This window comes from Kryptolebias marmoratus, linkage group LG13, assembly GCF_001649575.2.
Source record: "Kryptolebias marmoratus isolate JLee-2015 linkage group LG13, ASM164957v2, whole genome shotgun sequence".
Taxonomy (NCBI): Eukaryota; Metazoa; Chordata; class Actinopteri; order Cyprinodontiformes; family Rivulidae; genus Kryptolebias; species Kryptolebias marmoratus.
Genome location: NC_051442.1, coordinates 10,735,155 through 10,754,254, shown reverse-complemented (window position 1 = coordinate 10,754,254; position 19,100 = coordinate 10,735,155). Strand labels below are relative to the sequence as shown.

The 19,100-nt window shown below is 36.5% G+C and overlaps 1 protein-coding gene across 1 annotated transcript; it reads left to right on the top strand.

Annotated features, from left to right (window-relative positions):
• Positions 1-60: 60 nt before the first annotated feature.
• On the top strand, positions 61-18,258 carry LOC108237035 (periostin). The gene is made up of 23 exons (XM_017418203.3): positions 61-310; positions 871-969; positions 4,930-4,994; positions 5,078-5,235; positions 5,325-5,489; positions 5,572-5,718; positions 5,835-5,976; positions 8,170-8,382; positions 8,468-8,602; positions 9,676-9,821; positions 10,207-10,343; positions 10,693-10,823; positions 10,951-11,081; positions 12,510-12,612; positions 12,699-12,766; positions 12,874-12,919; positions 13,010-13,042; positions 15,051-15,470; positions 16,510-16,554; positions 16,964-17,002; positions 17,186-17,272; positions 17,355-17,390; positions 17,613-18,258. The coding sequence occupies exons 1-23, from the start codon at positions 192-194 to the stop codon at positions 17,666-17,668; spliced, it is 2,721 nt and encodes a 906-aa protein (XP_017273692.1). The 5' UTR covers positions 61-191; the 3' UTR covers positions 17,669-18,258.
• Positions 18,259-19,100: the final 842 nt, after the last annotated feature.

Sequence of the window (19,100 nt, the reverse complement as noted above, 5' to 3'; positions counted from 1 at the left end):
AGAAAGTGGGTGGGTTGGAGATTCAAGCTCTTTGGTATAAAACCTCCCCCTCTCATGTACGTGTTTCCATATCTTCTGTGTGGGGTTTATTTGGAAGGGGTGCAAGCTTGTGTATGTGTGTGTGACTTTAAGAGACCAAAACAGTGTGTGTCAGTGGCCTTAAACTACAGAGGATTGATTACTTGTGCAGGATGGATCGGCTGCTGGTGGTCACTCTAGTGGTGGTGGCACTCTGTTTTCTAGAGAGTGTGGATTCTTCAGCTTATGACAAGATACTGTCCCACAGCCGCATACGGGCCAGGAACGAAGGGTAAGGGAAACAGAACTGGGCAAAAAAGAAATATTTGTTTACAAGCAGATAATGTGTGATCACCAACAAGCTGGCAAATGTGTGTTCAGAAGGAGCTTAATGCAGTTTAAAGTTGGTTTGAAATCATGTAAAGCACTTTATCCATGAACAGGTCACAAGAAATGATATTAAAAAACAAACAAACAAAAAAAAAACATTGAACATTTAGATTTTTCTCTCCTGCATTTTATGACTTTGTAGTTTAATAAAAATTTAACTTTAAAATTAATTTTTGCACCTAATTATAGGATGTAATTTTAAAAAAATTAATGTTGATTTGAAGAAAAATACTGAATCAAAAACATTTGCATTGAAACATGGGCATTAGCTCTTTTAAATCTTTTTATTTACTGATATCTTTTCTATGTATACATTTATTTAGAGGTTTTTCTAGCTTATCTTCCTCTTTCCCACCATATCATTGGTTGTCTTCCTCATCATGCATTTTTCTTTTCTTTTTTGTCTTAAATTTTATTTTCATATCTCTCCCCTGACCTCCTTCTTCTTTGTTTCTCCTACAGGCCCAACATGTGTGCTGTGCAGCAGGTCGAGGGAACCAAGAAGAAGTACTTCAGCACCTGTAGGAACTGGTACAAAAAATCCATCTGCGGCAAGAGGGCGTAAGTCTTTACCAAAACACTGAATGAATCAAACAAGTTTTTTTTAATATTATTATTTGCACTGGGCCCAGGAACAAACATCTAACCAAGGTTCAGACCACGCCCAGCTTTGACATGTTTAGCAGATAAAGATGGCCACCAACAAGCAAAGGTGCCTGTAGGGTCTGTTTGGGTTCATGCAAAGAACTTGATCCAGCACTTTGTGGTTTGACGCTCATATTCTTTATCTAAGTTTATCTGAACCTTTAACTTCCTTTCCAAGCATTGATATCCCACATACAGTGCACCCTAAAACAATACCAGTCTTTGTCTTTAGTCACTCCACCCTTCGTCTCCAGCCTGGGCTTGCTCTGCAACCCGCTGGCCAAGGCCTTGAGCTATACAAGCTTTAATCTATATAAGCCTTGTAATCTTTTACATGCTGCTCAGTAATATTTGTTGCTGAACTTCTTCAACATCTTCTAAATTAAAGAGTTTTGTCTTAATTATGTTTGTATAAAACCCAGGATAAATGGCTGGCTTATCAGATTTCAAGCTTTGCATGGATTTTTAGGACTTGTGTGGCTTTTATATGGTTGTGTATACAGGAATTTATGTGACTGGTTTTCATTAGAGGGAGTTTTAATATAGGGCTATAGGTGTAGTTCTTGGAATAAAGAATTTGAGATCTTGGTGCCATGATTCTGTGATGCTGGTAAACCAAAATTCATGAGGCATAATTCTGAGTTTGATTCAGCGCATACAGTTTTTTACAATATACTGTATCACCCAGTATTAACTGAGTGTGGGGTCCGGCATAAGCTGTTCTGGATAAGCAGAAAAAGTTGCACACCCTTCTTCAATCCCAGGCCCACATATGAACATTCATGGAGAAAGACTGACTTTTCTCAGCTAAAACACATGTTGCTGGGTGGTTAAGCCTGAAAATGAGAAGAATTAGAACAGATGTAAGTGCAATTATGTACTTCAGCACAATAAGTCCTTTTTTAAAGTACAATTCATTGCTGAGATGACATCATATTAAACCCAAACCACCCAGCACACATGGAAGCAGACAAGATAAAATGATGGAAAGCAGGAAGTATTGTGCCTAAGATATCAAACAGGATTTCTTTTGTTTTCTTTTAGAGAACTTGCCTTTAGATGAACATGCTTTTTATAAAGAAATACAAGTAGACTGCACCATGCAATTTTGTTTCTGTTTTCTTCTGCTGAAAACATGGTTGAATAGTTTAAATAATTGTTAAAAATATATTTTTCCTAAAGGTTTTAGTCTTTATTTTAAAGTGCATGAAAACTACAGGATATGGTTGAGGTCTTGAAAACAAATTTATGACAGAAACGTCACCACTCCATCTTCCTTTGTCTGTGGCAGCAGTTCAGACATTTTTGAGCAACAGTAGAAGTAATCCACCCTTGCCTGCAGCTGTGGTTTTGTCTCAGCTGGATTGGATGCTGATGAGTGATTAGGGAAACAGGTTGGAGTCCAAAGTGTCACTTTTTGTGCCTTCCAGCATTCAATATTGGCCGAAGAATCAGCAGATGTCAGGAAAGGCTTAAGAGAGGATATCAGTTAAGACATTTTTATATGTACACTGACTTTGGTTTAGTGTAAAAGTGCATGGGTAAACTATTGTTATGTATTGGTACATACTATAAAACAACCTGTTAAAACTGCCTTCTAATAGCTCTCTCTGCACGACTTCAATTGTTAAATATCCACCATGGCTTCAGACCTGTTTTATGCAGAATATATTAGCCTATTCAAACATAAATGTGCGCTTATTTTAATTAAACTTACATTGTGAACTTCTGTTTGTACAGTGCTACTTTGCTGGGAGTTTTACGCGTTAGTTTTCTGAAATAACTCAGCTTGAGCATCAAAAAGTTCAAGTGAACCACATATGTCTTTTTGTTATAGGTACAGCATTCAAGAAGCGTAACACTGAGGCTTAATATGGAGTTTATTTGTAGCTGCTAATAAGTTGCTAATGTCTAATTAGTGGTTAATGCATTTTTAAAACACATACACACAGCCACAGGCAAAAACATTATCTTCTTTTTAACTTTGATGGTGGGCAATAGAAAGGTCAGGAGGCAACAGAGATATTGGAGGTGAAAACCAACTGCTGTTAACCGTTACAGTTTTAATGCAATGCCAGAACACCCCACCTAGTGTTTCTGTGTGTGTGTGTTTTTGTGTATTTCCCCCCCACTATGTTTCTCATTTGCTCATCTGGAAACCACATACTTTGTGAGCTGGCTTGTTCTGTCTCTGGTCTTTTCTGCATCTATTATCCTGTCAGGGAACAAGCCAAGGAACAGTGACTTCATACTCCGCTGACTGCCAGCAGAGTATGCAACACTATTTATGTATTTTAGCATTATAAAATAATCAGTGTCTAAACAGGGAGACTATAAAGTTGATTAGTGAGGGTAACCTGAGCGTTTTAAGAAAATGAATCGAGAAAGTGAGTGATGTTGCGTTTATACATGTAAAGTTTTATGCTTTTACATAAAGCAACGCATCCATCAGTTCTTTATTATATTAAAAAAAGAAAGCAGCAAACTTCAAAGCTGTGTAATAAGTGCTAAGGAAATCTCTCCAAACAAATCTCTTTAGTAAACATGCTGACAGCTCCAACTGGAACCTATAACGTCTGTGGGGTTGAACCCCAGATAATTGATTCAAGAGCTCTGCATCTGTTTCTGTGCTGGGTCATTGTTGAGCTTCCATTACTGACTCACTCACTTTGTTTGCATCTCTGAAGATGTGTGTGAACCTGCAGACCCCAGAGTCAAACTGCATGAGAAACCCACTCAATTCTGCCTCCATCACTGAGTCATAACTCACAGTATTGTTGTTCATAAGTATAGTTCATAACTCGTAATGAAGTCCAGTCCGAGTTCCTGTGAAATATCGAAGTCTCTGAGGAGTGCTGGTCAATGACACGCTTTCAGCCTGTTTAGTGTTAGGAGGTTCTCTCAGCTTCCTGCCAGAATGTTTACTTCTTTTATTTTCCCAGTTCTTTTATGAGCTGTCCCTCCCATCCAACCATCTAAATCCATGAAATGGAAGCAAGGAGTTAACTTTGTACGAGCTCTTTGTTATTCTTGGCCATCTCGTCACTGATAGGAATCGTAGCCAAGAATAAGGTCAGAGGGGGCAGCAGGCACTCCTGTCCTCTTTTTGTGTTCCTGAACAGAAAGCGGTTGCTTTCAGTCTTTAGTTTGGCACAGGTTTTCATATGTTTTCAATGTCATGCTGGTAACCAGGGATTTCCTTTTTCATCCTTTTTGGAAGTTTTATTGTTTTTGCAAGGCATACTAAAAATGTCATTACCTTAATTTTTAAGGCGTCTCGTAAAAGTGGGTCCAAACTTTCGCTACCTGATTTGTTACCGATTTTGTGCTCTTCTTTGCAATAAAATTATCTAATAAGCCAGTTTTAGATTAATTGTTTTGCTTGATTTTTAACATGTTTGCTTTGTTTAATTATTTCTTACCCCATTGCTTCTTTATCTTCAGCACATTGCCTAATTTTGGACTGAATTTGGCGAGTAAGATCAGCTGTTCCTGCAGTCTGTAGATTATTTGTCTGCCAGCTGTGATCACACCAATCGTCATCCTCATCCGTCATCCAGAAGTTGTTTTTCTTTCTCTTAGCTGCCACTTTTGCTTAGTTTATCAGCCAAGTTTCCATTGTTCTCTCAGCTCACATTACAATCGCATTTGATCTTATTCCACTTTGTTTTTATTTACACTGCTGCCAAAATCTTGAAAAATTACAACACGCAGCTCCCCAACTGTAAGCACTTAGGAAGCAGTGAAAGTCTTCTTTGATTTTACATCAACATCTGGATTAGATTTTTTGGTCTCTTTTTGGCTCAACCAGCCACCTAAACTATTCATAATTCTAATATATATATTTTTTTGTCTTTAATTGCACTTTTTTGCCAGTGAGATCCTATATGAATGTTGTCCTGGGTACATGGCGCTGGAAGACAAGAAAGGATGCCCTGCAGGTACAACATTGTTCTCTGTAGTTTCCTTTCAAAGTCAATCTGAAGTGTCAATTCATTTTTTTTACATTTCCTGCACCCTTTAGTGGCCCCCATTGACGATGTTTATGGTACTTTGGAGCTTCTAAAGGCTACAACCACACAGAAATATGCTGACATGTCAAACCTGAAAGAGGAAATAAAAGGCAAAGGCTCCTTCACCCTTTTTGCACCAAGCAACGATGCCTGGGATGAGCTGGACACTGTAAGTAAACTGGAGGTTTTCATATGCATTCATATTACGAATCTACAAAAAAGCTAATTTATCATTCTCAAACAACGTTATGTCCTCAGAGTGTAAAGTCTGCTCTAGAGAACAATCCGAATACTGACCTGTATGACTCGCTTCACTACCACATGGTGAACCAACGATTGATGACCAAAGACATGAAGAATGACATGACCTTCACTTCAATGCACAATGACCTTGAGATTTACATCAACCACTATTCAAATGGGGTCAGTCTATATACAGCACACCCAAAAGTAATGGTGCAATCCTGATCGTATTGGATTATAAAAGCGTTTCTTCTCTGCTAAGGTTGTGACTGTGAACTGTGCCAGGATCATACACGGTAACCAGGTGGCCAAAAACGGTGTGGTGCACATCATCGATCGAGTCATCAGCTCTGTGAGCGGCACCATCAAGGACTACCTGGAAAACGATGAAGATCTCTCCACTTTTACTGTATGTAAAATATTATATAGAAAATGCCATCAAATCAATATCATGAACTGTTGCAACCAGTGTGATGTCTCTTAAAATGGCATCATGTTACACTCAGTCCTTTGTTTTGTCCTCAGGATGCAGCATTCGCTTCTGAAGTGATGGACAAGTTGGGAGAGCCTGGTCATTATACTTTGTTTGTTCCAACTAATGATGCATTTGATAAACTGAGCCCAGGCTACATGGAGAGCATCACTGAAAACCAGGCTGTTATTAAAGGTATGTAAATGAGCTGCTGTAATGAGATAATAATGGAAAGATTTAATGTGATTCCCATACCTTTGCTCACACCTGCTAATATATTTTCTACCTGTGTATCACAATGCATACTTTGATTCAAAACGATGTCATGTTCATTTCAAAACATCTTGTCAGTTCTATATAACTTTTACCAGTTCTTTGCTCAGCTAACGCAATAAAAGAAAACTCCTGTAAAACGTTCTCCAGAACATAGTAACTAGCAACAAAAATTTGCATTATAATTAGGAAAAAAAGTTTCCAAAATAGTCCAGCAATTTACCTCACTTGTAAACTATAAATTATATTTAAAACTATGACTTTATTATTTGAAAAAAAAACTGAATGTTCCAAAGTTTATATTAGGTTCCTGGTGAATTTGTTTTCAGGTTTTCAGAGTCAATAAAAATATAAAAAGAGAAACAATTTATAAAACCAGAATCAACATCCTTTATATTCAAGATAAAAATATTTATAGACTTTTATTATGACTATGAAAGACAGGCATTAATGTATTTCCCCAGTGTGTGAGTGTGTGTTATCTTTTGTCTGTCTATCTTTTATTAAGACATCTCATGAACCAAAGGATGGATTTTAATGACTCTCTCAGGAAGGTGTCTTTGGATGAACATATATTATCGTTATTATATTCTTTTTTGAGTTTGCTAAGGGAAATTAACTGTAGCCATCTTGAATTTGGGAACTGCAAAAGTTAATCAGTTGTAGATGAACATCCAATGAGTACTTATTAAAATTCATTCCGTTGTATCATTAAATTGTATTAAAATTCATCCAGTGCTTCATGAGATATTTTGCTAGTAGACAGACAATCAAACACACACAGACACAGGCAATTACTGGCAGCGACATGTGGGCATTGTAATTTTAAGCATGTTAACATGCCAATGTTAATATGTAGCTCAAATGTTCGGTGTGCATGTGTGCAACCTCACAATGGTGCTGACAGGAATACAGACTCTCCATTTACCCATAAAACACAATTAATCTAGCAGGCCAAGCACTCCCTCCCATCTTCACAGCTGGCCTTTCTATAAATCACACTACTGTTACATACCAAAAGTCTTAGGTCATTATCCACAACACACTTGCAAAGATAAAAACGTGTGCCAAATCCAGCTGATACAGTTCCTGCAAGTTAACGCCACAGAGGAGTACTTTTTTACTGATGTTTTGGATCCAGAGACTAGGAGAGGGATGCTAGGCTCTCTATCTTGTCTTTAAAACCCCAAGCAGGCAAGGAGGGTGAAAATGCAAGATGTATCTACATATGCACACATTTCTAAAAGAAACAACGATGCAGAGAACCATTTTTATTTTTAATTTGGCAAATATGACAAAGAGTTGAGTGATACTAATGTCATATTTTCAACAGCTGTACAATCCATACATAAATTAGTTACAGCTAAGTTTTACATCTGTTGCACCACATCCGATTAAATCTCCAAAAAACACCCCTACGCATCGATCGCCTTACTGTGCCCAAAAGAAATTTACATCAAGGCTGCCCAAATGTTTGTGCAGGACTTTCAAAATGCCTTTGACAGAGTTTCTCAAGGTTTTGATAGTGTCTAACTTTCAAATGAAACATTTAAATTAAACCACATAAACCATTTTTTCAGACATATTCTGCACATTCTCACTGAAAAGATGTCTAAACATGAGCACCATCAAAACAAATCACTTTGCTTTTAATTATAAGTATGTTCAAAAACCTCACATTGATAGTCAGGATTAGTCAGGAGTCACAGTATAATCATGAGCATGACGAAAGCCTCTTTAGTGAGTTGCTTCCTCCAGAAACATAATAAACCTTTGTTAAATTCTCAGAAATGCTATGCTGACCATGTTTTCTAGGACAGCCTCCAAGAGGGAGCTATATTTGCTACAATGGAACTTTTGATGAAAATAAATCAGAGCACAAAAAAATGATTTCATTTGAACTTTTGTGAATCAGAGAACTCCATGTTGTCTTCGCTGTACTTTTACATTTCAGGTTTGAACACTGACAGTTGAATTAGACAAAACTGTTATTTTTATGTTTTATTTTTTTGACAAAATTGGCTAAGTACTCCTAAATAAAGTCAGAACATGCATCTTGGATGCAAAAACTCTAATCAATGCATTTTTCTAAAACATTTTGACCAATCCCCTCAGCCTTGGTGAACAACCACTTGTTGAACAGCATCCAGTGCGCAGAAGCAATCATGGCAGGAACGGTGTACGAGACTGCAGAGGGCAGCACCATAGAGATCGGCTGTGATGGTGACAGTCTGACAGTCAACGGCATCAAGATGGTGCTGAAGAAGGACATTGTAACCTCCAATGGTGTCATTCACCTCATAGACCAGGTGCTTGTTCCCAACTCAGGTAAAGCAATCTTGATTTTCTTTCCCAGTTATTTTATTCAACTGTTTTTCTTTGAGTCTTATTGTGTTTTCATGACTCACATCAGCCAAGGAAGTTAAAGAACTGATGGGAGATTCTCAGAGAGAGTTCAGCAAATTCATAAGAGAAACGGATTTATCTTCTGCTCTGGGTTTGAAGACAGAATACACCCTTCTGGCTCCACTGAATACTGTCTTCACAGGTGAGTCTACACAAGGTCATATGAAAGAAAGAAAGCAAACAGTTCTGCTCAGACATTTACATGCACTCATTTATTTAAAGTGGTTGGTTTCCTGGAAATAATCCAGCTTTTAAGCAAACTCCACAAATTTTCAAAAAGTTTGAATTTGTCTTTCAAGCATCTAGCTGTTGATATGAGGTGGAGTTAAAAAGCTGGAGGTAGTTCTCTTTCTGAATTATTCTATTCATTTTATACAATACATCATTACCAATGGCAGCAGAACAGCCCCATAGCATGAGCCTACCACCAACTTCCTGACAGCTGGTGCAGTGTTCTTAGGTTTGAAAGCCTCCCCTTGACTCTTGTAAACTTATTTTGTTGCCACAGTGGCCAAATTACTCAATCTTTGTCTCATCTGACCATAAACGTTTTATCCATGAGGCGTTTGGCTTGTCCATGAGGGCAGCTGCAAATTTTAGTCAAGCTGAAAGTATCGCTTTTTGGAGCCGGCGCTTCTTTCTTGGTCAGCAGCCTCAGTCCTCAGGGATGTAAAACTGGCTTCACTGTCAACACTGACACTGGTGATTTCTTGGTTGGTCCCGAACATCCTAACAACCTCTATCTCTAATGAGAGCCATCAAACAAATCATTTTTATGCTCGCAAAGAGAAACTACCATCTGCAGTCAAACATTATGTCAAACACAAAGTTAATAGGCTTGGCCTCGTCAAGTTCAAATACATTATAGACCCTTCAGCACCACTTATTTAAAGATTTAGGTCAATATATGTGTATTTTGGCCTGTATGTGAAATTATGACCCTGATGGGCACCCAGTTCTTGTTTTAATAACTCTTTTAAGTTTATGTTGTATGATCTTTCTACCCTAAAAATAAATGGTTTAAAAAAATCATTAAAAGTTCCAAATTTATATGACATTCATTCCCATAATGAGTTTAAATCATTTCAAATAATTTCATACTTACAGCATTATTGACTTTTTAAGAATACAGAATGTTTTGTTTTTTTTAATCCAGTCCAACCTCCTATATATTCCATATTATTTTGACACTGCAACTTTTTGATTCCTTCGCAGATAAAGTGATTTCAGACAAGTCGCTGCTGAGGCTTATTTTGGAAAACCACCTCTTGAAGCTGAAAATCACACTGAGTGAGCTTTTCAACGGACAGCTGCTGGAAACACTCTCTGGCAAAACGCTCAGAGTCTTCATTTATCGCACTGTGAGAACTGTTTGTGTTGTATGTGACATTTAAGTAGATTCTAACAAATACAAATTAAAGCTGAAAGACAGCAATCAGCCGCTTTCAGAGTGGAAATCTGAAGTTGGTTAAGCTCTCTGCTGACAATATTTTTTGCTCTTACAGCTATAAACAAATGCATTAAGGTGGCTAATTAGTCCAGTTCTTGGCAGAAGTAGTGTGTGTGTGTCTGCTAGTGTGGTTGAGACATTGCTATCAGATGGGATTCATTTCTTCACCCAAACGCTGCAATGTTTAGTTTGATTAATTGTGATCAAAAAGGACAGTGCACATCAAATAAATAGTTTCCAGATCTGAAAAGTCTCTACAAGACCTAAAAGCTGTATTCTTTGGGTATTTTTTAAAGGCTGTGTGCATAGAAAATGCATGTATGGTGCGTGGCAGTAAGGAGGGACGCAATGGAGCCCTCCACCTTATGAAGTCCCTGATCCGACCGGCTGAGAAAACGATCTATGAGCTCCTGACTGCTGATGGGCGCTTCAAGTAGGAACTCCATTTCTGCTTCTTCTTTTAGCATAATTTTTCCCATTAAAATGTTATTAGTGTTTATATATTTGTTGTCCTTAATGAAAAATGTTTTAAAATTAGAAGGTATAAAAGATACAGTATTTTGTTATAGTTAAAAAAAATACATATCTTCTTTGTGCAAACTAAAACTCATAAGATATGTCACTCCTTTGCAGTTATTGCAATATGTGGGATGTTATGACTATTAATTTTAGAAGTCATGCTAATTTTACGACACATGCCATTATAGTTTATAAAAGAGTCCTGTGCTCTAATTTAATTAAATGATTTCTTTTTCTACTTTTTTTTATTGAAATAAATGTAGGATTTTCTTGGAGCTGATGGAAGCAGCAGGCCTGGAGGATTTACTGAAGCAAGAGGGCTCCTACACCGTCTTTGCACCAACTGATGATGCCTTTGAGGGCCTTAATGAAGAGGACTTGGCTTTGCTTAAAAGTTAGTACTCTATCAATTTCCTGCCACTGATCTTTGAAGACTGTTCAGTTTGTTTTAGTATGAAGTTAAGTGATCAAAAATGATCACAAATCTGCTTAATCTGAATCATATTTGCTGTCATTGGCAGGTGACCAGAATGTTTTGAGAAATATTCTTCTCTACCACTTCAGTGATGGCGTCTTCATCAATGGAGGATTGGAGCAGAGAGTTACCAATCTGCTCAAATCCATGCAAGGCAGCAACCTGCAAGTTAAATCTGTACGGCAAAATCTTTGAGTCTTTTTGTCAGAATCCGTGCCCTTACTAACAGTAGGCAGTGAATGAGTGATTATATGAATCTGTCTTTATGATGCACAAATACTGAACAATCTACTGGAAAAACTGGCATCACAGAAAAGTGGTAACAGTGAATTTTCCGGTCCAGTCATTGGGGAAATTAGTTGTCATTTCACACTGATGGAAACTTTAAACGTGGACATAGAACGTAGATAATGAGCATTTTTACACACATTCACACAGTCTATGTGCCTCCAATCAGGCATTTTCATTTGTCACCAAGTACTTATCTAAGCTAAACCACAAAAAAAAAAAAAAAAAAAAAAAAAAAAAAAAAATCAACGTTTACAATAGGTTTAAACAGTACTTATGGACAAAAGTTTTGTGTTAAAGTCTACAACAATCTACAACTTAAAAGATTACAATTTATTGACTAAAAGTGAAGTTTTACATTTAATAAAAGTAAATTGTTTCTTGAGATTCTTAGCATTCTATATGCTAAAAGATTTAATCTTTTAACAACAAAGTTATGCTACATCCTTTTGTACATTTAAATAAAAATTAAAAAATGTTTATTTTCAGTACTATAATTACAATTAAACCCCCAAAACAAGTCTACTTAGGGCTAGATTTTATGTGCAAACTTTTTTTTATTAACTTAAGGTATTGTGCAATTTTGGAAAATGTAAATTGGATTTCATCTAAGGGTCTGAGTTTCCTTAAATGCAACATATTTTAGTGTGCAATCAAACTTTATGACCCACATAAAGTGGGAGTTGAAGTAAATCGTTTCAAACATTCTCATTTAAACATTTGAATCATAGCCATGTATTATTCTACTTCAAAGCTGGAAAATCTACAGCAGAGTCTGGAGGGCAGCCAGTATTAAAAAAAACTGATTTCCTGTCTTTTCTATCAACACCCCCTTTTGGCATTTGCCCTCTATTTTTACCTCCTACACAGCTTCTCTCCACCTTTCATTTGTCCCTTTCTGCTTTGCACTTGCTGTTATTTCACTTTTGCTTCCTCCCTCATTTTGCTACTGAGCTATCAAGTTATGAATCAACGTTGTCCAAAATGTCTTGATGGATATAGGGATAAATCAGCAGACATATGGGTATTTGGTGCCAATATTGGAGAAAATAAACAAAAGAAGACACCAATTGACACATATCTTTAAATTACAACAAATTATTAATAAGACCTCTTGTAAAATAATCAACATGGCCTAAATGACTTTTCACTCCAAATCAGTTTGAAATGTTATTTTCAAGACATATAGTCTTGAAATGTATAAAATCTGGACATCTCAGTACAATATTTTGTTTTTAGAAACAAAAAAAGTCCAAACCAAGAGAAAAAATATGAACATTCTCAATTTTTTTTCTTCTTTTTTTCTTTTTTTCACAGGTTAATAATTCAATCTTTGTGAACTCAATGGATGTGGCAGACAGTGACATGATGGCCACAAATGGTGTGATCCATGCTGTGGAGAATGTTCTATATCCTGCTGGTGAGAGCAGCATACAGCCTGTTTTATTACATGTTGCATCAATATATTACAAGTACTAATATGTATGCATTACACATTATTTATAGAGCTTCCTGTGGGCAGTCAGGACATCATGAGTCTGTTGCAGAAGATAATTAAGCACATCCAGTTTAAGGTACCAGAAGTAAAAGTATAAATGTGTAAATATGAGAGACCAAAATGTTCTGTTTTATGTTTGTTTTGCCCCATAAATTACATTTGGTTGTTCTTGTTGTTCCTTAGTTTATTTCTGGATATTCATACATTGAAATTCCACTCACCTTCATCAGTAAGTTTCCATTCCTGACAATATTCCTGGATGATGTGGTATAATTGTATTAAGCTGCAACAAACTAAAACTGATTTCTTTACTTTATAGAGACAACCATCACAACCACTCATTATGTTGAAGGTAAGACCTAAAACTAACCAAATGACTGAAAGATTTACATGTACAGTAAATAGCCTAGGCCAAAGGTTTTCAGTTGCAATTTAGAAAGGTCCTTTCGAGATAAACTTTTCACAAGCAAAGGTCTATATTGGGTGTTCATATCAGCAGGCATAATAAATAAACAAGAGTCCATCGGTCTGGACAAAAAAACTATATTTTCCCTCTCAACTTTTAATAACAGCCTTACTTCACTCACCCATGGATTAGTTTTATTATGCTCATTCCATTTCACAGGCTGGAATCTTTTTGCTTATAGCTCCAAGCAGAGGGAAGCAAAGAGAGATTAAAATTTATTACTGTAAATGCTTGAAAACATGCCAAGGTTATAATAATTCAGTTGAAATCTAACAACCAATCTGGGTCCAGATAAGACTCTATTTGAGCCTGGATGTATTCAGGGACCCCTGGCCTATTGGCTAAATTATGGATTTGTTGTTGATGCTCATTTTAAAAAGTGTGAGTGTTTTTTAAAATTAATCAGTGTAATTTGTTCAACAATGAGCTTTTTAAACTGACATTCACGATACCAGATGCACTTTACAAGTCTAATACCATTTTATTTAGTCTTTTGCCTTGTTTATCAGTTTGTTATGTGAATGTCCACTCTCACTATTGCCTGAATTCACTTGGAAGTCTTGGGATAGATAATCATTTCCATTAGGGATGGGCTAATTAACCAACTAAAGTCAAACTCATGAAGGCCTTTTGGATGTTGTTCGTCCAGCTGGATCAACTCTTGGTACACTTCCACATAAACAGAAGCAAGTTTTGACATATTAGGTCAACAGAGCAGAAATAAAGTCCTTACAGGTAATTTGGCACATTTCATGAATTGCAGAGCTGTAACTCTGGAACTCTGTGGTTTTTATTTTAAGGATTTGGACTGATGATGTGCACGAAAAGGAACGTGAATGTTGCGCTCGATGAAACTTTGACATGTATTCCCGACGGTGTTAGAACTGAGCTCATTCTTTTTCCAAGAACCCTGTTTTTCATCAAATACAGAATGTATAAAGGAGATTTTTTTCTTAACCAAGTTGCTGAATCACAGCACATTTATCCAGTATTGGTTCATCTACTTATTGTGCTTTAGTAGAGCTATAAAACCAGAAAACCCAAGCTGTGATGGTTTCTGATGTGCACAAATGTCACAGTGAACATGACTAATTTGTCAGCTCTTCCAAAAGCAAGAAAAACTAAGCATCATATTATACTGTTCTTATACTGTTTTACTTTTTAAGCTTCTCAGACATGAACTGAATTATTTTCCTATTTTGTCTCCAGATCATGTTGAGTCTTGCAACACTAAAATGCACTAAGGAAAACAGCTGCAGTTTAATCACATGGTGGAATCTGCTGTTTTTCTACAGTTAGATTGGAATAATCTCGATTATTTTTATTTTGCCCTGATACGTAAATCCCCAGAACTGAAAGATGGTGGATTTTCTTTTTTTCTTGACTGTAAATTATTCATCTTTTTATGGCTTTCTTTAAAAACTTTAAGTACTAGTATTGGCATTATATCAAAGGACTCCTGATCATAAAACAGATTACCTGTTACAAAATCATATATCTGTTAGCTCTAATTTAAGGTCCATATAAATTTTATCAGCCAAAAAGAAAATACATTAACCAGGTATCTTTTGTGTCTCACTGCTTTGATTGACTTTCATATGCTCTTGCAACTGTCTGATAACACAATTGCTTCACTCTGGTGCTTATTAGATGTGCTGTTTTTTTGCAAACTGAATCAATTCGACAGCCATAGTTGGTCTGCAAGTGTGCCAAATTACGTGAAATTGGACTATTTATCATTAATGCATGTTTTAGTTTTAGAAAATATTTTATAATTTTCTTGAAAAAAAACACTAGCATGTTCTTGCTTATATCAAATCTCAAAATCAATAATGTGTGATAAGGTTAACTTTTTTTCTGAAATTCATAATTGATACTGATTATTTCTCATTAGGTCAGGAGCCTAAAACAAAAACAGTGACCAGAGTCATTGAAAGACAGCCAACCATGGAGGTTACCAGGGTTATTGAGGGGCAGCAGGCCAAGACTACAGTCACCAGGGTTGTTGAGGGACAGCCACCCAAGACCAAGGTTACCAGGGTTATTGAGGGGCAGCCGGCCAAGACCAAGGTTACCAGGGTTATTGAGGGGCAGCCACCCAAGACCAAGGTTACCAGGGTTATTGAAGGGCAGCCGCCCAAGACCAAGGTTACAAGAGTCATCGAAGCAGAACCAATGGCCTCAAAGGTGGTTGTTGAGGGTGAGTCTTCAATGACCGAAATAACAAAGACAGTTGAGACGAAGCCTTCGACCACAAAAGTAACAAGAGTCATCGGCCGACAGCCTATCAAAAAAGTTACAAGAGTTATAAGCGGTAAGCTAACAATAATTTCAGAAAATGAATATATCATTCATATTGTAAACATAGCACAAAAAGTAAGGAAATTTGTGTTTGGTTAAACCATACTTCTTGGTTGGCAGCATGACGGCTTTGAGGTTAGCACTGTTGCCTCACAGCAAGAAGGAGGTCCTGGATTCAAACCCTGGGTTGGATCTGTGTGGAGCTTGCATGTTCTCCTTGTGTTTGGGTGGGATTTCTCTGGGCACTCTGGTTTCCCCCCACAGTTTAAAAACATGCATGTTGCACTGCCTTCAGGCCCAGGCCTCCCTTGAAAAAGAGATCTGAGATCTCAATGGGAATTGCCTGGTTAAATAAAGGATACTAAATAAATTTACAAGTAATAAATCTTATATCATTGAAAAGCCTCTTTATTTCCCCTTAAATTGTGCAACATTTGTAAGGAATATATATTGGTTGAGTATGAGGGTTGCACCCTTGACAAACTTCAGAGTTTAGGATTGGGCAGGATGGAATGGCATATTTGCAGTCCTGAACTCAACCCCTTTGAACACCTACGGGATCAACTTGGACGTGCTGTTTGTTCCAGAGTGACCAACACAACCACATTTGCTGGTTTGTAGCAAATGCTGTTTAACGAATGGGTTGCCATTTCACAGTAGTGTGTGACCAATCTGGTGGGCAGCATGAGGAGAAGGTGCCAGGCTGATGTGACTGTGTATGGTTCGTCCACATGCTTGTCAGGGCCCATTTGTTAAATAAACAACACCAAACAAGAGTCAGCAGGAGAACAAGATGTTTGGCATTGACAGATTCTTCTGCTCAACCCACAAATGCATTTTCCTAACAAATGTGGTACCATTTAAGGGGAAATAAACAGGCTTTCCAACAGTATAAGATTTATTGTCAAAAAGCATTATTACAACAAAGAAATAATTAACAAAACACAAATTTGCATACTTTTAGTTCTAAGTTTAGAAGTAAAGTGATGAGATGAATGACAATCTTTGAATTTAACAAAATGTTCAGTGTATTTGTTAATGGGATGTTTTAGGTACAGGCATGGACCTTGGTGCAGATAAAAGGAGAACAGAAACAGGTGAGTTTCTTTTAAAAAAAAGAGTCTAGAAATTTTTACAGCCCTTAATTTCTTTTGACAAAGGCATATTTGGTCCACTTGATAATGGAATATTATTTAATATAAACTATTTATTGCATTTCCTTACTAACCATCATTTAAGGTAACATAGTTAGAGAATCATTTTCTTTGCGTTTCATTCTGAAGTCAAGGTAAATGATTTAAACTTTGCAGAACATGATAAAACACAAATAGTGGCTTGACTACTTAGACCAGGGGTGTCAAACTCCAGGCCTCAAGGTCCACTGTCCTGGAAGTTTTAAGTTTTTCTTTTGTGGGTTTTATGCACCTGTCTGTCTGTCTCTCTGTGTGTCAGTACAATCTTTAAGTCAACAAACGGCTTTCATTCTTCTTTTTTGTCCATCTGAAGGTGGACAAATCCTGGTGAAAGAGCCTCAGATCATTGCAGGTTGGGTATTTTAAAAAATATTTATATTTTTTCTTGTAATAACCCTTATTGTAAATCTTGATTTAAAAATGGGATGATTGACTACTTCACGAGAAAGTGAATTTGATATTTTTACTGTCTGTGCAAAATTCTGTGTGCGAACATTGTTCTGCATTTTGGATCTAAACATTCTGTTTTGCTCAGGCCCAGATTTCTCTAAGTTCACCGACTTCCTTGGAAACCCCAGTCTGGTCAATGAGGAATCAGATAGAATTACCAAAATCATTCAAGGTGAAAATGCAAAACTTGAGGTTTGCACAGATTTTGGTGTGTGCTTGCATAACTGACTGTGTTGCATTCACTCATTTAACAGCGGGAAAAGGATTTGCTCCTGCCAGGAAAGGTCCAGGTAAAAGTTTTGTTTATGTAAAAAAAGTAGAATAAATATGAAAAGATTTAAGCCAACAAAAGTCAAATCAAAGAATGTATTTTGTGGCTTTAGCTTCTTTAGTTTTCTGTTTGTGAGTTCTTCCTAGCATTTTTTTTTAAGTTTCATATTGATCCTTTTTGACTTGGTTTGTCAATGTGTTCTTTTATTGTCCCATAGTTAACACTGATTCTCCTTTTACAGTTGGAGTGAGGAGAAGAGCAAGGCTGGTCAGGCGTCATCAGAAGCCAAGGGAGTGAACGCAAGAGAAACGACATGTGAGCTCCCCACAGAGACTGACTGCATCTCCAGTGCTCCTGGTTGAGTGCTGGTGGATTAAAAGGCTTTAGAGAAGTAGAGATTATTCCAAACAATCTAGTTATTTCTTTGTCTGAAAATCCTCTAAACCACAATGTGTGAAATGCATGGTGTTTTATAGCTTTGTAATTACATTAAGGTACCTTTCATGCAAGTAATGTGTGTGCCAGGCAACTAAGAGACTTTGTAATGAGATAAATTGGGGCCAAAATGTGAGACATGTTTGACAGATTTGATTATTTTTGCAAACAAACTTCCTAAAAAGACTTTTGCATGCTTTGTTAGGTGCTTACATTGTGTACAATTGATACATTTGAAAAAAGTGATGACAAACAGTGTTTTGCTAACATTATGCTGTACTAAATGTCTCTAAATTATCAAAAATCTAACTTTGTTGTTGTTGAAATTGTTTTAACTCTATAAAACTGTTATTAGCGCTTGAATGTCAGCTTGACTCATGCATTGTATATATCTAACAAAAATTAACAATATTGTTTTAAAAGGTGCTAAATAAATGTGTAAATACAATACATTTAATGCCTTAAGATTTAGTTTTTTCTTGTTCCATAGCTTTTCTTGATACACTAGTCACATTTTTCTGCTGCTGTAATTATTTTTGAAACTGGTGATCAACAAAATCAATGAAAAATTGGCTTTAAAGCAGTAAAAACTCTGTATTACTTGTTACATGAGTACTATTAGAAAATGACTGTTTTTAAAAAAAGCATATTTAATATAACAGTACATTTAGTGTTGCCTGATCCTTCTCCTTGGGGAATACTGTCTTGCATTTGTCCTAGCTCCAATACATCTGATTTAAATGACTGAATTACCTCCTCAGCAGAAGCCTGGTGATGACTCATTTATTTAAATCGGGTGTGTTGAAACAGGAAAATATCTAAACCATGCAGGACTGTGGGTCCTGAAGAGCAGGGTTGGAAACATGAAAATAAAAAAACAGAAAAATATGGTTTGTGCAAAAAGTAGAGTTGAAGAACACTACTGAGTGAAAATAGTAAATCTAGTTACATAACTTTAGGTCCTGCAATTTACCAAACAATAAAACACACACACAAACCTAAAGGTTTCTTTATATAAGCTTTGGTTTCATCAGAATCAAGAGCTGAATATAGAACATTATTGTAAAGAATATTGTACACTTTAAGTCTCCTATGTGTCCAAATAAATTTGCTAGTATACACAGTATCAGTAAGAATTTGTTTTTCACTTTTATGTAGCTGTTTAGCTCCCATAATTTCCAGAAGATATTTTTGAGGATTCTCATATCATCTTACACTTCAGGAGAGGCTTAAAGCCCATTATTAGTCACTTTTTTATTACACACATAAACCAAAACCAAGGCTATTCATTTTT